The sequence below is a fragment of the Dromiciops gliroides genome, chromosome 5, assembly GCF_019393635.1.
Source record: "Dromiciops gliroides isolate mDroGli1 chromosome 5, mDroGli1.pri, whole genome shotgun sequence".
NCBI classification, from domain to species: Eukaryota; Metazoa; Chordata; class Mammalia; order Microbiotheria; family Microbiotheriidae; genus Dromiciops; species Dromiciops gliroides.
In genome coordinates, this window is record NC_057865.1 from 125,306,534 (window position 1) to 125,322,304 (window position 15,771).

General features: G+C 36.1%; 1 protein-coding gene across 13 annotated transcripts in view; it reads left to right on the forward strand.

Moving 5' to 3' along the window:
- Positions 1 to 15,771, forward strand: part of CADPS2 (calcium dependent secretion activator 2) — a 746,428-nt gene that overhangs the window by 533,052 nt on the left and 197,605 nt on the right. For all 13 annotated transcript variants that reach the window (XM_043965472.1, XM_043965471.1, XM_043965468.1 and 10 more), the window contains exons 12-13: positions 4,776 to 4,912; positions 10,436 to 10,623. In XM_043965472.1, the coding sequence (XP_043821407.1) occupies positions 4,776 to 4,912; positions 10,436 to 10,623 (325 nt within the window). The remainder of the gene's footprint in view (positions 1 to 4,775; positions 4,913 to 10,435; positions 10,624 to 15,771) is intronic.

Here is a 15,771-nt window from a genome sequence, read left to right on the forward strand (position 1 = left end):
CAGAGAAAAACAAAGACAGACAGACAGATGCGGAGAGACACTGCCAACCACCAGCACACAGGGGAAGGAAGGAATTCTTTCTTGCCCCTCACCACTTCAGTTCATGGTGACCATGCTATAAGTGAAATATGATTTTTACCCTCTGCATAGCAGCAAGAAAAAGCAAGCAGGAAAGATCAATAGCTAATCAAAGGAGGCTACTCTCATCCATGAGGTAGAGGAACCCATTGAAGCAGGGTACCTCCATATTAGGTAATCTAGGCAAGACCCCTTATACAAATAGTGAGGAACCAAGATAAGGTGCCCATTAATTGGGGAATTGCTAAACAAACTCTGGTACATGAATATAATGGAATAGTACTGCAGAGCCAGAACACAGAAAAAGTATTGCAACAATAAATATCAAGAACTTAGAAAAATATGAGAAGACTAGTATATACTGATACAGAATGAAGCTAGGAAAAAAATAAACACAACTACAACAATGTAAATTCCAATAACAACAAAATGAAACCAAATGCAATGTAATTATCATGATGATACATGCTGGTCCCTGGAGAAGAGATTTTTTCAGATGGTCTTCCCTTTTTTCATTGGAGAGATTGAAGACTATCAATGTTTAATGTGAGAGTCAGTCAATGTGAGTTGGTTTTACTTAACTTTTTTGTTCCTTCTTACTGTGGTAGGAATGAGAATTTGCTGTAATGTAAAAAAAGCAACAGGGGCAGCTAGGTGGTGCGGGGTCAGCTAGGTGGTGCAGTGGATAGAGCACCGGCCCTGGAGTCAGAAGGACCGGAGTTCAAATCCGGCCTCAGAACATTGACACTTACTAGCTGTGTGACCCTGGGCAAGTCACTTAACCCCAACTGCCTCACCAAAACAACAACAAAACTAAAAAAAAATAGTATTTTCTATATTCAGAGCTTATCCCCCTATTTTGCTATCAATTCCATGAAGTGTTAGCTAAATTCTATAGCTCCCCCAAGAAAAATAAATAAATATGAGTGTGTGTGTGTACACATACATATGTAAATATATAAATATATGTTAATATTTACTTTGTATATAGTTTATATTTACTCATATGTATGTGTATGTATTTTTCCCCTAGTAGACTGTACTCAGGACAATCATGAACCTAGTGGTTCAGCTTGACACATGGTATATGCTTAATAAATTGAGTGAATTAACAATGAATTAAATATAAAGTAATACCTCTATCTTGGATTTGGTTATAGGATGGGTAAAAACATGAACATAGAAATTTGTAAGATAACCTCATCACTATGATACAGGTTATGATCCATCCTGTGTTCCCCCAATACTAGTGTTATAATGGAATTCTTTTTTCTCAGGGAATTGTATCAGGAATACCATTGTTAAAGGTAGTCACTGTACAAAAGCCTGCCCTTAAGGAAATAAAATTGTCCTGCTAATGAATTCTGAAATTCTAGTTTACAGTGGAAATGCTAAAGAATGCTTGTAAACAGTAACTCAGTTTCTTTTAAGATTCTAGATCTCTGTGGTTTAAAATTTATCATTAAATAAACAAATACACTACACATAGCCAGCAGTTCTTCATTCTGAGTATTAGCAATGTTTGTAAGTCAACTTATTTTCACTGGAAAGTATGCTAGACTTGGAACAAGAAAAACAAAGTTTGAGACTTCGCTTTTTCATTTCTTGTGTGACTTGACTTAAGCCACAACTCTTCTAACTTTAATTTTGCTCATCTGAAAAATAGAAATAATAATCCCTGCTCCTCTTGCTTCATTGGTTTGAGGATCATATGAGGTAATATACATGTGTGACCTATAAAGAATGATATTATTATCATGCCTATTTGTAATCCACAGATAGCATGCTATCCTGATTAGAAATAGAACTTCTTTGCCTCCACAGCATTTTTTTAAGTATCTGAGAAGTCCATAGGATTCATTTCTCTCCCAAGTTCATTTCATTTCCAAAAGAAGGTCATTGTTTGTAAAGCTTTTTTTAGGTAGGGTGGGGGTGGGGGAGGTCAGGCTTACGTTTGTTTGAATTTGACATTATATTTTCAGGATTATTGTTTAATTCTTCAGTAAAGCTCTTTTCATGGCATGCTGGTGACCCTGGGTTCTTGCAGACTACACCAGTGGAACATCAACTTTGTTAGGTCCCATCAACTTAGAAAGGCTTGAAATGCAGACCTAGGAATGAACTCTATCCAAGAAGCAGCCTAACATAGTCCAAAATGATTGGTCACTAAAATGTTGGCCCCCATCTAAAGATTTTTTTTCTGGACTACCAAGGTTTATTGGCTATTGAGATGACATGGAGAAGTTACAGTCTATGTTGGTAAAGAAATTATCCTTTCCAGTAAAATCATTAATCTCTTAAAGTATTGAAGTGTTACTGATATTTTTTGCTTCAGGAAAAAAATAATTTCTCCTTCTGTCATAATTTCAGATTTAATACATTTTATTATGCCTTTAAAAATTTATAGAACCAAAATATATAATATGAAACTCTCGAATTCTGTGATATAAATCAATATAAAATAAGATTTTATTAAAAGAAATTGACTGTTCAGCCACTTTTTGGAGAAATGACCTCTTCCATTGAAAGAAGTATGAGTAGATTATGTTCAACAAAATATTTCATATCTTAGACCACTAAGAGTAAACTATAGGATCTTTTGTGCCCCCCCAAAAAAAGATTATTACATACAAGAATCTTGAGAGAGAAAATATTTTGTTCCATAAAAACCTCTACCTCCAAAAGAAATGATTGAATTCAGCAGATAATTTGAGGGGGAAAAAATGTTTAATTTCACAAAGAAACAAAAACTGAAAGGATTTATTTTTCCTTACTAAAATAAACTGTATTAAGAAACAAAAAAGATCCAACTAGAGTTTCTTTAAAGTATAAAATAATTTTGTATTATAGTTCAGATTTAGTAAAAATAATTCCCTCCATCTCACTGCACATTATATTTTCACAGCACTGTCATATAAATTATTTCATCTTTGAGATAAATATCCCATGTCAAAATTTTTATACTGAACATTTTCTTTTATATGTATTTATTTTAAATAAATATCAAACTATTTATAAAAGACAAATTATGACAGGTTGTCTCATATGTCAGCCAAATAGAAACAAACCACTTTTTATGTTAACTCACCTAATGTTAGTATCTTTAAAGTTTCTTCTTTATTATTATTATTCAGTACATTACTAAAAAATAAATATGGTAGTTTTCCTGAAAGCCCCATACCTTAAGCCCATCAATGAGCTGTCACACTGCCTACTTGTTACATCCACCTTGGTGATATCTGTCACATGGATGTGATTCTTGCTTTGACAGTGCAAAGCGAAGTGATATGAATTTGTGTATCTTTTCAAGATGCAGTGGTGTAGATCCTTCAGCTCGAATTAAATAGTTCTTCCATCCACAAATACAGCTGAAAGTTGAACTTGACATGGATCAATATGATCTGGGGCTAAATTTCTAAATGTGACTGATTATGTTAGCATCATGCCCACAGATCAATATTGAGTTTTGTTATGAACCTGACTCTATAATTGAGTTTAATCAATAAACTTTTGTCTCCTTTTCTTTAGAAATTTTTGGTTTGTGCTATTGCCTGTTTTCAAAATTGCTTCTAGAATACATTTGGAGCTGTACTTTTTTTGTAACAAACATAAAAAAGCCTGTATGTGAATTTAAAGGAACAAAAGAGCTTGAACATTACCATTGTAAGAGGAAGTCCATTTTTATGTTGATAACTGATTATTTGTCCCAATGTGGACCATGGTGTCTAACAGAGCAAATGTGCTAATATACAACCAATCATCTTGGACATCGTATGGCTTTTTCTGTCCATACTTGGTAGATAACTCACATTGAAGACTTTGACAAAACATACCATTAACAAAAGCAATCATAAAAGCTTGTCTTTTGATAAACCCGCAGGGTCTAGAGGCGTTGAAAGATGCAATCTGTAAAGAACAATAAATTTGGGCCTTTGATTGAAGTGCCATTTGGGAAGTTGTGCTTTGTCTACATATTTGCACAAAAATGCTGCTCCCTTTTTCAAGACTTTTTGCTTGAAGCTTGAGAGCATTCATTGCCATTTCTACATTAAGATTTGTCCCATTAAAAGCTCCATTCAAAAAGAAGGCTGGAAATGATCCAGCTAAGCCTTGTGTGTTCATTTCTGCCCCAGTTTGCCATTTGGAAAGTAGGCTTCTAGCCATGATTGCTGTTTTTTTTTAAATGTATTACTATGAGTGGTCCTCAGATATTTTGTCATATTCTTTAGCAGAAGCCAAAGCCAAATCCATTAACTTCTTAGAATTGGAGGCGAGGAAAAGAATGTTCTCAATATGGGAAGTAGCTTTTTTTTAATAAAAATTAGTTTCCTAATTCCAAATACTTTGTATTTCTGTGTTACATTTATTTAGGAGTTTGTAGAGAAAGAAAAAAGGAGGAATAAATGCATTTTCTTATAATCTTTTGATTAATAATGTTGAATGAGAAACTTTCAAAAAAAGAAAAAACAGTAGAAACATTTGAATGATTACAATTTCTATTATTCTTTTGCATTGTTGGTACATGCAGCATTCCTCATTAGTCTTCTATACTTATTCTGTAACTATTACATGCTCTGCAAAAGTTATGCTTACCCATTTAACAATTTGTATGTATATACACATATGTATGTGTGTGTGTGTGTGTGTGTGTATATACACACACACACATATTTGTGTATATTTCTCCTAATTTACAGATGCAGACCGTTCTCAGAAACATGGTATGGATGAGTTTATTTCTGCTAATCCCTGCAAGTTTGACCATGCATCCCTCTTTAGATTACTTCAGAGGCAGACTTTGGATCATAGACTGAATGATTCTTACTCTTGTTTGGTGAGTACAGATTTGTCTCCTTGGTTTCTGTATAGGTTGGAATAAAAAAAATGAAAAAGTGAGAAGTAGTTTTTATGAAGTGGTCTTTTATTCCCAACTCATTTTATAACTGTGCTTGAAGATGGGATAAAGGATTCCAATCGATTGGCTTCCAATTTGAAAATTATACACTTGAAGACTACCGCTGTGCCACTCAATAGTGAAGAGAATAGACTCAAACGGACTCTGCTCTGGAGTTTATCAGCTCCTCTAGAGAGGTCTGAATAAAAACAGACGGCTTTAATAAAGACAGAAACCGTGTGTTAGGATTTACTAACACCTGTACAGGCATTTTAAGGTATAACTTCAGCTCACCAGACGTTAGACATTTTGTCATCTATCTTGTAATTCCCCCTATTGTTTCACATGGGGTGGGAGTGAGGGAAATGAAACAAATAGTACCAACCATGGAGAAAAGATAAAAGGCAGATAGGATTACTGTGCTTATGTTCAGCTGAGTCAAGGTTAATTTCATTTGCAGATATCATTCATGAGCTATAGGAGAAGGTTATTTGAATTACCTTTTAAAAGAATTATTAAAAATAAGACCAAGTTGTTGTCTGAAATGTGTTTTTTAAAAAGGGAACAACTGGAATAAGAATAATTTTACATAAGATCAAGTTTCTCATATTTGAAAATGTCTTGATCACTTATAATTGACATTGTTTCATATTTCATTAATAATTTAAGGACCTGTCAAATTGATGAGCAATATGTGTTCTCTGACATGAGTCTTTTATTGTTACCAAAGTGGATGTGTATAATTGTGTCAGCCCCTACCAAAATTAAAAGAAGAAACCTTCAAAACTAAAATTTATGAATGAATTGTTATTTTCTTTTAAATTAAAGCAATGGTGTATTTCTTTTAAATTTGTGTATTTTAGGGCATCTGTTTCATATAATGATTTAAATATGAAAAAGTTTCATTTTTTTCTTCTGCAAATGTTTACTGAATTGAAATAAGATTATATATCCCAGAGTGACTCTAGAGATAAATCTATACAAAGTAATTTCCACTTGAAGAAGAACTGAGAGGCTTTTGTTAGTGACTCAAAGGTTCAGATGATTATTTCATATAACAGTATTCTAAGGCATTTAGGACACATCTACACATCAGAGGGGTTTTTTGTCCATATTATGTTTGAGCTAAACTTTTTTTTTTGACTCTGCATGGTAAAATGTAGTTATCCACAGTTTAGATGGATGACCAAAATGGTTCACTCATATAATCATATTAGCCTCACCAAGGAATTTTAACATTGAGGGTGAGCAATTGAGTCATTCCTTTTTGTTTTTTGTCAATTACAGCTTTCGTGGTCACTTGCTAGCACCACCACTTTCAGTTTCTAAATATGCTGACTATAACAACCCATTCCTAATTTAAGGGTGATGGTGGAAGGGAGGAGGAACATAACCCACGCTATTAAAAATTAGAAGCTATTTTATCCTTTCAATGATGACTTCTATTATGGAATATCTGCTGAAGCCTGTTAAATGAAGAAAGCAGAAATACACTTGTTCAAAGCACTGGGACTAGAATCGGGGTTTTTTTGCGTTCTTCTTTTCTTCCCTCTTCCTATTCTAATATTATATATGTTCTATATGTTCATTATTTATCCTAATTCCATTTTTGCACTACTGTCTAAATTTGCAGATTATAGTTGGGATAAGTTCATAGAATCTGCCATGATTGCATGCTTTGGTTTTGCCCATAGTCACAGATACCAGGCTCTTTACCTCCTAAGTAGAAAATCTGAGTTTCATTATCATTAAACCAAATACATGTAAAGACTGTACTACATACCACCAAAAGCCATAATCTTTTTTCAAATTTTACAAGTTAAAAGAAAAATAGAGTCTAAATGAGATATTTATTTTAGACCAGCTGCCTAATTTCCTTTAGACTCAGTCTGATTTCTTTTAAGATTTGTCTAGGTAGGCTGATTTAATTTACATAGCTTCTTTAAATATTTCATGTGTAAATGTGAAAATTACCATTTAAGTTCAGTAGATAATAACATATGTGTAGATTTTCTTGGCATAATAGTAACTATTCTGAATATAAGATAGTAAGTCCTTAAAAATAGAGATGAAATAAGTCCATAAAATAGAGTAAATGAAGAAGTGGAAAGAAAGCAGGAGAAAAGTATCAAAAGGATATCAGTTTCAATCTGTAATCTGCCAAGTCAATTCACTTCTTTGGTCCTCAGGTTCTTTGTCTAATAAAATGAGAGGGTTGGACTACATGACCTCTAAGAGTAGCTTCCAGGGGCAGTTAGGTGGCACAGTGGATAGAGCCCTGGATTCAGGAGGACCTGAGTTCAAGTCCAGCCTCAGACACTTAACACTTACTAGCTGTGTGACCCTGGGCAAGTCACTTAACCCCAATTGCCTCACTAAAATTAAAAAAAAAAAATAGAGTAGCTTCCAGTTCTAAATTCGTGATCCTAAAGAGCTTTAGCTTTAAGATTTTGTAGCATTCCACATAGTGACACTGGCCTCCTTTCTGTTCCTTGTAGAATACTTTCCAACTCCCAACTCTGCCTTTTCACTGGCTGGCCCCTGTGCCTGGAATGTTCTGCTTTGTCACTTCTGCCTCACTACTTCCTTGGCTTCCTTCAGGTCTCACTTAACTTTTCTTTTGCAGGAAGTCTTTCCTAGTCCACGTTAATGTTAGTGCCCTAATCCCGAGACGATCTCCAATTTTCTCTCTAGATTATGCGTACATGTTTTTTTGTTTGGTTTGGTTGTTTTGTTTTTTGGTGTCTTTTTTTTTTTTTTGCATGATGTCTCCCTCATTAGACTATGAGCTCCTTGGAGGCAGGAATTGTGTTTGCCTTTCTTTGTATCCTCAGCACTTGGGGGCAGCTAGGTGGTGCAATGGAACCTGAGTTCAGATCTCACCTCAGACACTTACTAGCTGTGTAACCCTGGGCAAGTGACTTAACCCAATTGCCTTAAACATCCAAGGCCATCTTCAGTTGTCCTGATATATACCTTGCTGCTGGACCTAGATGACTCTGGAGGACAAACTGAGGTTGGTGACCTTGCACAGCCCTTACTCAGTTAAATCCAATTCAATAAAAGTCATGACATCACCCCGATGTCATGGTCCTCCTCAAGAATGAAGCACAAACAGGGGGGAGCTAGGTGGCGCAGTGGATAAAGCACCAGCCCTGGATTCATGAGGAACTGAGTTCAAATCCGGCCTCAGACACTTGATACTTACTAGCTGTGTGACCTTGGGCAAGTCATTTAACCCTCATTGCCCAACCAAAAAGAATGAAGCACAAACAACAACAACAATCCTCAGCACTTAGCATAGTACTTGGAACATAGCAAATGCTTAATAGATGTATGTTAACAGACTGAAAGTAGGGCTTCATTCTAAAGAAGGAGGAAGCAAATGGAAAGTCTTCCCTGTGTCCTACAACACTATGGGATGGACAGAAGAAAAAAAAATTGATGAATAAATACCAATCCTCTAAATTACATGCTAATTTTTTTTGTAATTTAATGGCCAGGCCACCCCCCGCAAAACAAAACAAAATAAAACAAAACAAAATACGTTAGCAACAATAGTTAATTTATTTTCTTTAAATTTCAAGATATTAATTTCTTTGTCTTAATACTTTTTATCACCCTGAATGAATATACTGGCTTTAAAAAAATTATATGAGGTCTCTAAGACTCAAAATAATTTTAATTTGTTATACCTACTTAAGATAGCCTCTATTGGGCAGCTAGATGGCGCAGTGGATAGAGCACCGGCCCTGGAGTCAGGAGTACCTGAGTTCAATTCCGGCCTCAAACACTTAACACTTACTAGCTGTGTGACCCTGGGCAAGTCACTTAACCCCAAATGCCTCACTAAAAAACAAAAAAACAAACAAGATAGCCTCTATTCCCTTTTGTTTTACTAGAACTTTGTATAATCTGTAACAAAATGTTTTATTTTCCTAGGAAATTACCTGGCTCTCTTTAAATAGCTAAACCCTCAAACATGCAGAAAATGTTTAAGCTGTTGATATATTAAAAGCCTTTAGTATATTGATAGCCAAATATGTAATCTCTCTTTTTTTTTTACATCTGAGCAATGAGGAAAATATACTAAGCAGATCGGGTTTATGTTGGCCAACATTTTAACTACAAACTAAAACTTGGAAGTGAAAGTAAACTTTTAAAGGAAAGAAACAAGGCCCTCAAGGTTCCAAATACCCTTTTCAAACAGCCAGAAGGGGGATCAGACATTGAAGAGATTAACTAGCACTGGGGAAACTCATTTTTCCCTAGAGTAGAAAAGGATAGGGGATTAGCAGTGCATAGGTCAGCCAAATCTTTTGGATCCTTATTCTCAGCAAAAAATCTCAGGAGTGATTTGTTCCACTCTCTCCTCTAGTCTGACATGGCATCCCCTGAATCACTAGCAGCGGCCTCCTTTGCTCTTCCCATTGAGATGACTTCCAAGAATCCCTCATCCCTTCCAAGAGCAAGCTCTGCATCATACTTGGTAGTCTTCCCTTTCTTAACCCTTCCCCGCCCCCCGCCCCGCCCCAGGTCAAGTCCAAGACCAACAGAGTTTGAGGAAGCCAGGAAAAAAAATGCCTATCATCAGAAAGCTTCCTAGCTCTTCCTCCCTGCCTCAAGGTCAGGCTTCTGTGGGTAAAGGCCAAAAGATGACACTACATATCCATGCATAGAAACAGTTTGTCTTGTTTCTAAGGATCCAATTTAAACTCTTCTGCTTGTTTTTTTTTTTGGGGGGGGGGTGGATTGGGGTCTCACAAAAAAACAGAAACAAGAGGTTGCTGCTGGATTTGACTGAAGAGAGGAGTGGCATGGTGAGATCTATATTTAAGGAAAATCACTTTGGCAGTTGTGTGGAGGATGGATTGTAGTTGGGAGAAACCTGAAGCTATGAAACCAATTAGGAAGCCATTGCAACTGTTTGGACAAGGGGTGATGATGGCCTGGTAAGAACAGTATAATAGAGCTTTAAAAGGGAAAAAAAGAAAAGATGGAGGAAAAAGAAAGAACACAGACTTTGGAGGAGGAAGCTTCTTGAAACACCCCTTTAGTTCTATTCTAAGTAGTTCTCTATTGGTGATTCCAATTATACCTATACTTTAGCATTATCTTTTAAAAATTTATGTGACATTCTTTCTTTAAATATATATATATATATATATATATAATTTTGGTTTGAAACTAATAGTACGAAAGGTTTGACAAATGCAATCTGCTAATTCTGAATCCTGAAAGATAGTAATGACAAGTTCAAAATGCCTTTTCATAATAATCAGTAGAGTCAGCATCAGGAACCAGCTGTTCTAAGCCATTTCCAAAGTTTACCACAAAATTAAATCTATATGCTGAAAATGATCCACAAAATAAGTGTTACAAATCTCAATCCAACTGCCTACAAAGCTAAATGAAAGGATTGGCAAGAAAATATATCTTAATTCTTTTTTTTTTCTCTTACAGGGTTGGTTTAGCCCAGGCCAGGTCTTTGTATTAGATGAGTACTGTGCTCGCTATGGAGTAAGAGGCTGTCATAGACATCTCTGCTACCTTACAGAATTGATGGAACATTCAGAAAGTGGTGCGGTCATTGACCCAACCCTGCTCCATTACAGCTTTGCCTTCTGTGCATCTCACGTGCATGGCAACAGGTATCACAACTTGAAAGCATTCACTCAGTGGATTTTATGCGTTTGCCCTAGGGTGGGAGAGAAGACTTTTCCATTATCAACTAGTAATGTTTTAAACAGCAAACAGTTCCTTTGAAAAGTTGCTTACTGATGTTTCTGGCTTTAGGTAGTCTGTATTAGGCTTGGTAAGTATAATGTACCTTTTGGTTTAGAGCAAAATTTTAAAATTAAAGCAATTTGCATATATATGTATAGTTACTTCTATGCCTATTTATGTACATTTTTTCTCCCCCATTAGAATGTAAGCTTCTTGAAGGCAGGAACTATTTTTGCTTTTTGCTTTTCCCAGTGTTTAAATAGTACATGGCACAGAGGAAGTAAATGTTCATAGTGTTTATGCATGCATGTGTGTGTGTGTTTGTGTGTAGTTCTGTGTGTTGTCTTATACATATTTGTACTCCTACAGCACCTAGCAAGGGGTTTATACATACTAAACGCTCAATAAATCTATTGGGGTGTGTGTGTGTGTGTGTGTATTTGCTAATATTTTCATCTCTACCTTAGAGAAAATTCTAACCACTGGAGGCAAGAGAAAAAGCATAGGCAGGACATATAAGACCTTTCAGTCTTTTGCCTTAGTTTAAATGTATTTTCTTCTCCTTTGTGTTTCCCCTCCCCCTTCCCATAACAGAATAGGAATATCCTTGTTACCCCAGTGACAAACCTCTAACCCAGCGTACCACCATACTCAGCTGGTCTAAGAATATTGTCAGTTTTTTACCTGTTTTGACAGGTTGTCTTCACCTTATATTTTCTCTCTCCTCTTCCTTTCTTTCTCTCTGTCTCTCTCTTTCTCTCTCCCCCTTTCCGTCTTCTTCTCCCTCTCCCTCTTCATCTCCTTTCTTCCCTCCTTCTTGCCCACTTCTTCCACCCCTTACATTCTTCTGAGGAATTGCTATCTTAGAGGGGAAAAATATTCCCAATCAGTGACAATCAGAGAGTTAATTATAGGTAGACACCAACAAAGAAAGCCACTTGAATAAATTTTTTAGCTACCTACTACTTCAAAGAAATATTAAATGGTCATATTAATAAGAATTTTAAACAGGAAAGGGAACAAGTATAAAACCAATTTCTGAGTTATGCTTGATTCTTTCTTTTCCCACAACTCTCATATCCCATCACTTGCCAAGGGTTGTCAATCCTATATGTCCTATATCTATATACTCTCCACTTGGAATCGTCACTATTTTCCTTGATTATTATCAAGTAGCTTTTTAATGATCTCCCTGCCTCCACTCTCTTTCCTCTCCATTCTGTCAACCACACAGCCTCAAAATTGCTATTCCCAAAACACAGATCTTACTATAAAATCTCCCGATCAGAAATCTTCTGTGTTATTTTCTGCCTCTAGGAAAAAACAGAAGATTCTCAGCCTGGCATTTGAAGCCATTAGCAGTTTGGCCCATGCCTCCTTTTCCAGTTTTATTTCATATTAGTCCCCATCATAAATTCTCTATTGGAGCCAAATTGGCAGCTAGTTCTTTCCTATACATGACATTGCATCTCTTGATTCAGTTTTTTCATGAATACTCTGGACCCTTCCTTCCTCCCCTTCAATGACTGAAAAACATCCCTTCCACCTTTCGGTTTTGTTGGATGCTTAACTTCATTCGGAGCACAGGTGAGATGGCACCTCCTTCATAAGCCTTTTGCTGAGGAGGCCTTCAGAAATTAACACAGTCTCATTGAAATGACTCTGTATTAACCATCTGCTTATTTCTATATATGCTATTAACTCCCAAGTAGATATTAGGCTCCTTGAGAGTAGACTAATTAATTTTTGCCTTTGTATCCCCAATACATAGCTTATAATAGGTACTTAAGAAATGTTTGTTGAATTAAAAACACATTTTAATGGTTGTTAGTGTCATTTGTCCTTCATTCTCAAAGAGGACCAATGGAAAGAAAGAAGGAAACAAACATTTATTAAGTATTTGTTATGTGCCAGGCCCCCTACGCAAAACCCTTTACAAATATTATCTCATTTTTACCCCCACAAAACCCTGCTCATAGGTACAATTATTATTTCCATTTTCCAGCTGAGGAAATGAGTCAAACAGATTAAGTGACTAATCAAGGGTATGACTTTAAGTAGGCTGTATTGGGCTTAGTATGAGATACCTTTTAATTTAGAGCATCATTTTTAGGTTAAAGCAATTTGTGTATATGTTTGCGTAGTTATTTATATGCCTATTTATGTGTATTTTGTCTCTCCCATTAGAATGTAAGTTCCTCAAAGACAGGAACTGTTTTTGCTTTTTGCTTTGTATCCCCAGTATTTAAATAGTACCTGGTACATATTGATTGTTTAGTAAATGTTCATGGTGTTTATGCATGCATGTGTGTGTGTGTGTGGGAGGGTAATTAGGTATGGGAACTATTGTCTTATACCTCTTTGTATTCTCCGAAACACCCAACACAGGGGTTTAATAATTTTGCTCTGTAAAAACCAATATTTCCATTGAAATGGTAAGGTTTAAAATAGGATGATGGGATTGTAGATCATAGAATTTTAGAACTATAGCCAAAAAAAAATTAAATATCACCTAGTTCAGTCTACCTCCACACTCCCTCCATTTCATAGATGAGAAAACTGATGTTCAGAAAAGTTAAGAGACTTCCGTGCCTAAAGTCAGATAGGTAGTAAATAATAGTCTGACTTTGAACCTAAGTCCTCTGACTCCAAAGCCAGTATGTTCTTTTTCACTGGACTGCACTGAAATATTGTTGTATTGTGTTTTTGTTGTGTTAATTTTATTTATTTTCCTGGATTTTATTTAAATATGCATATTATATGTATATATGCATAGACCTACATAGATATGTGTTTGTATTTATAAATTCCTTTTTGTGGTAATAAAGACAGAAGCCTAAACCTAGAAGATTCGGATTGTTAATCCCAGGTTAATTTACAGGTGGTTTCATATTTCTCTCTCTCTCTCTCTCTCTCTCTCACACACACACACACACACACACACACACACACACACACACACACACACACACACAGGTATTTTATTTGTGAAGAGAATGCAGTAACCCATTTGAGTCAGGATATTAAAGATAGGCTAAAGTGAATGCTATTTCTTGCATTCCATACATTTGCCAATGATCACTCCAAAATGCCATGCAGCTAAGGTCTTTGTAAATCATATAAGAAATATACACATTATAGGACTAGGCTGTAACATGGTAATTAGAAAAGTATCAGCATATATAGATATAGATATAGATCTATATATATATATCAATTGCAGACTTTACTTATTGCTAAGTATACAGGTTTTCTGCCTTTTACTAGCCTTTTTTTTAATGTAAGAGTGCTCTTAGCGCATCCATCTCTGAAGCACCTGACGTTCACATAGGCTTTCCATTACAAATGTTCAGTTAATCTGCCTTTCTGCACTGCTGCCCATAGTTTGGGTTTTGTATGATCTTTTTTTTTTTTTGCATCTTTCAAGACATATTTTCAATAAAATCTTATTGATAATTGTTCAAACTTGTTATTTCACAAATTCTAAGGTAAGAAAGGCTGCCTTTTATTAACTTCAGTGAAGGACAGCAGTGCTTACTGGATATAACAATTTTCAGGGAGCTCATCCTTTTCCATAGTGCCAAGCACTCCATGCATTTGCCTTCTGTATAAGACACATACTCTGAATAGCTCACTGAGTGTTTTTTGGAATAAAAGAAAAGAGTTAAACAGAAAGGGTCTGACTGGTACTAAGACATCAAGGAAAAGAGAGAGAGAGAGTAAGGAAGAAAAGAAAAAAGTGAGTCAAGGACAGAAACAGCCACACTCATGTAGGATGATAGCCACACAAATCCAGAGATAATGCATGCACTCACTCATCTGCAGCACCACTAAGGACTGACAGGAAGGAAAAAAAAGGATTTCACAGACAATGCATGATAGGGCAAAGTTCTAGGCTGATATGTGTTGTTACATATCTTGGTTTTATAAGTTAGGCTGAGGAAGGGAAAGACTAAAGCACCAACATAAAATGGTTTTTATGGTCCAATTAAATGCCTTGTACAGGATGCATAATCAGAGTATTCAGTTATTTGGGCGGGGCAGGGGATGGGGGGGTGGGGCCAATGTGTTAGGATGGTTGTCTTTGAACTGCTCCCAGCCCAACAAAGGCCGTGCTAGTTTCCGGGCGAGTTTTGGAGTGTGTGTGGGGTACAGAAATATTATCAGGACTGGGGAATGCACAAAATCATCCACAGAGTATTTAGGCAACATTAATGCTCTCCATCAGATGAGTTCATCAGGTTGGCCCTACCATTCATGGAGGCTAACCTTTTCAATTACCTGTTATTCTTGTTTTGTTTTTGTGGGGCGATGAGGGTTAAGTGACTTGCCCAGGGTCACACAGGTAGTAAGTGTCAAGTGTCTGAGGCTGTATTTAAACTCAGGTCCTCCCGAATCCAGGGCTGGTGCTTTATCTACTGCACCGCCTAGCTGTCCCCTATTACCTATTATTTTTTTTTCCAGGGCAATGAGGGTTAAGTGACTTGCCTAGGGTCACACAGCTAGTTAAGTGTCAAGTGTCTAAGGTTGGATTTGAACTCAGGTCCTTCTGAATCCAAAGCCGATGCTTTATCCACTGTGCCACCTAGCTGCCCCCTTACCTGTTATGTTTTAACAAGAATTTGGGCCTACGCTCCCACACTACAGTATCTGATAGGATTGGTGAAGCAAAATTGTAGTTGATTATAATAAATATAACTAGTCATCAAAAAAATCCATTATGACATGAATTAAATCATTATTATTTAATTTGGTCTGGGTCTGGATTTCATCCATGTAAGAATTCCTAGTGTAGAAACTAATTCCCCCAGTATTGATCTGCAGCTTTTTTGTATATTCTAATCTTAGAAGACACTGAAAATTTCAGTGACTTGCTTAAGGTCACACAGCTAGGGTGTGACATGCTCCCATGTCTTCTTGACTTTAAGGGAAATGCTCTATCCATTATACTGTGTTGCCCCTTATCCTCATTGACATGACTCTCCTAACAGTTAAGGAAAACACTGCACAGAGCATAAAAAGAGAGCCCCACTCCAAACGACTTATATTTGAAGCATCTCATGCAAACAGTT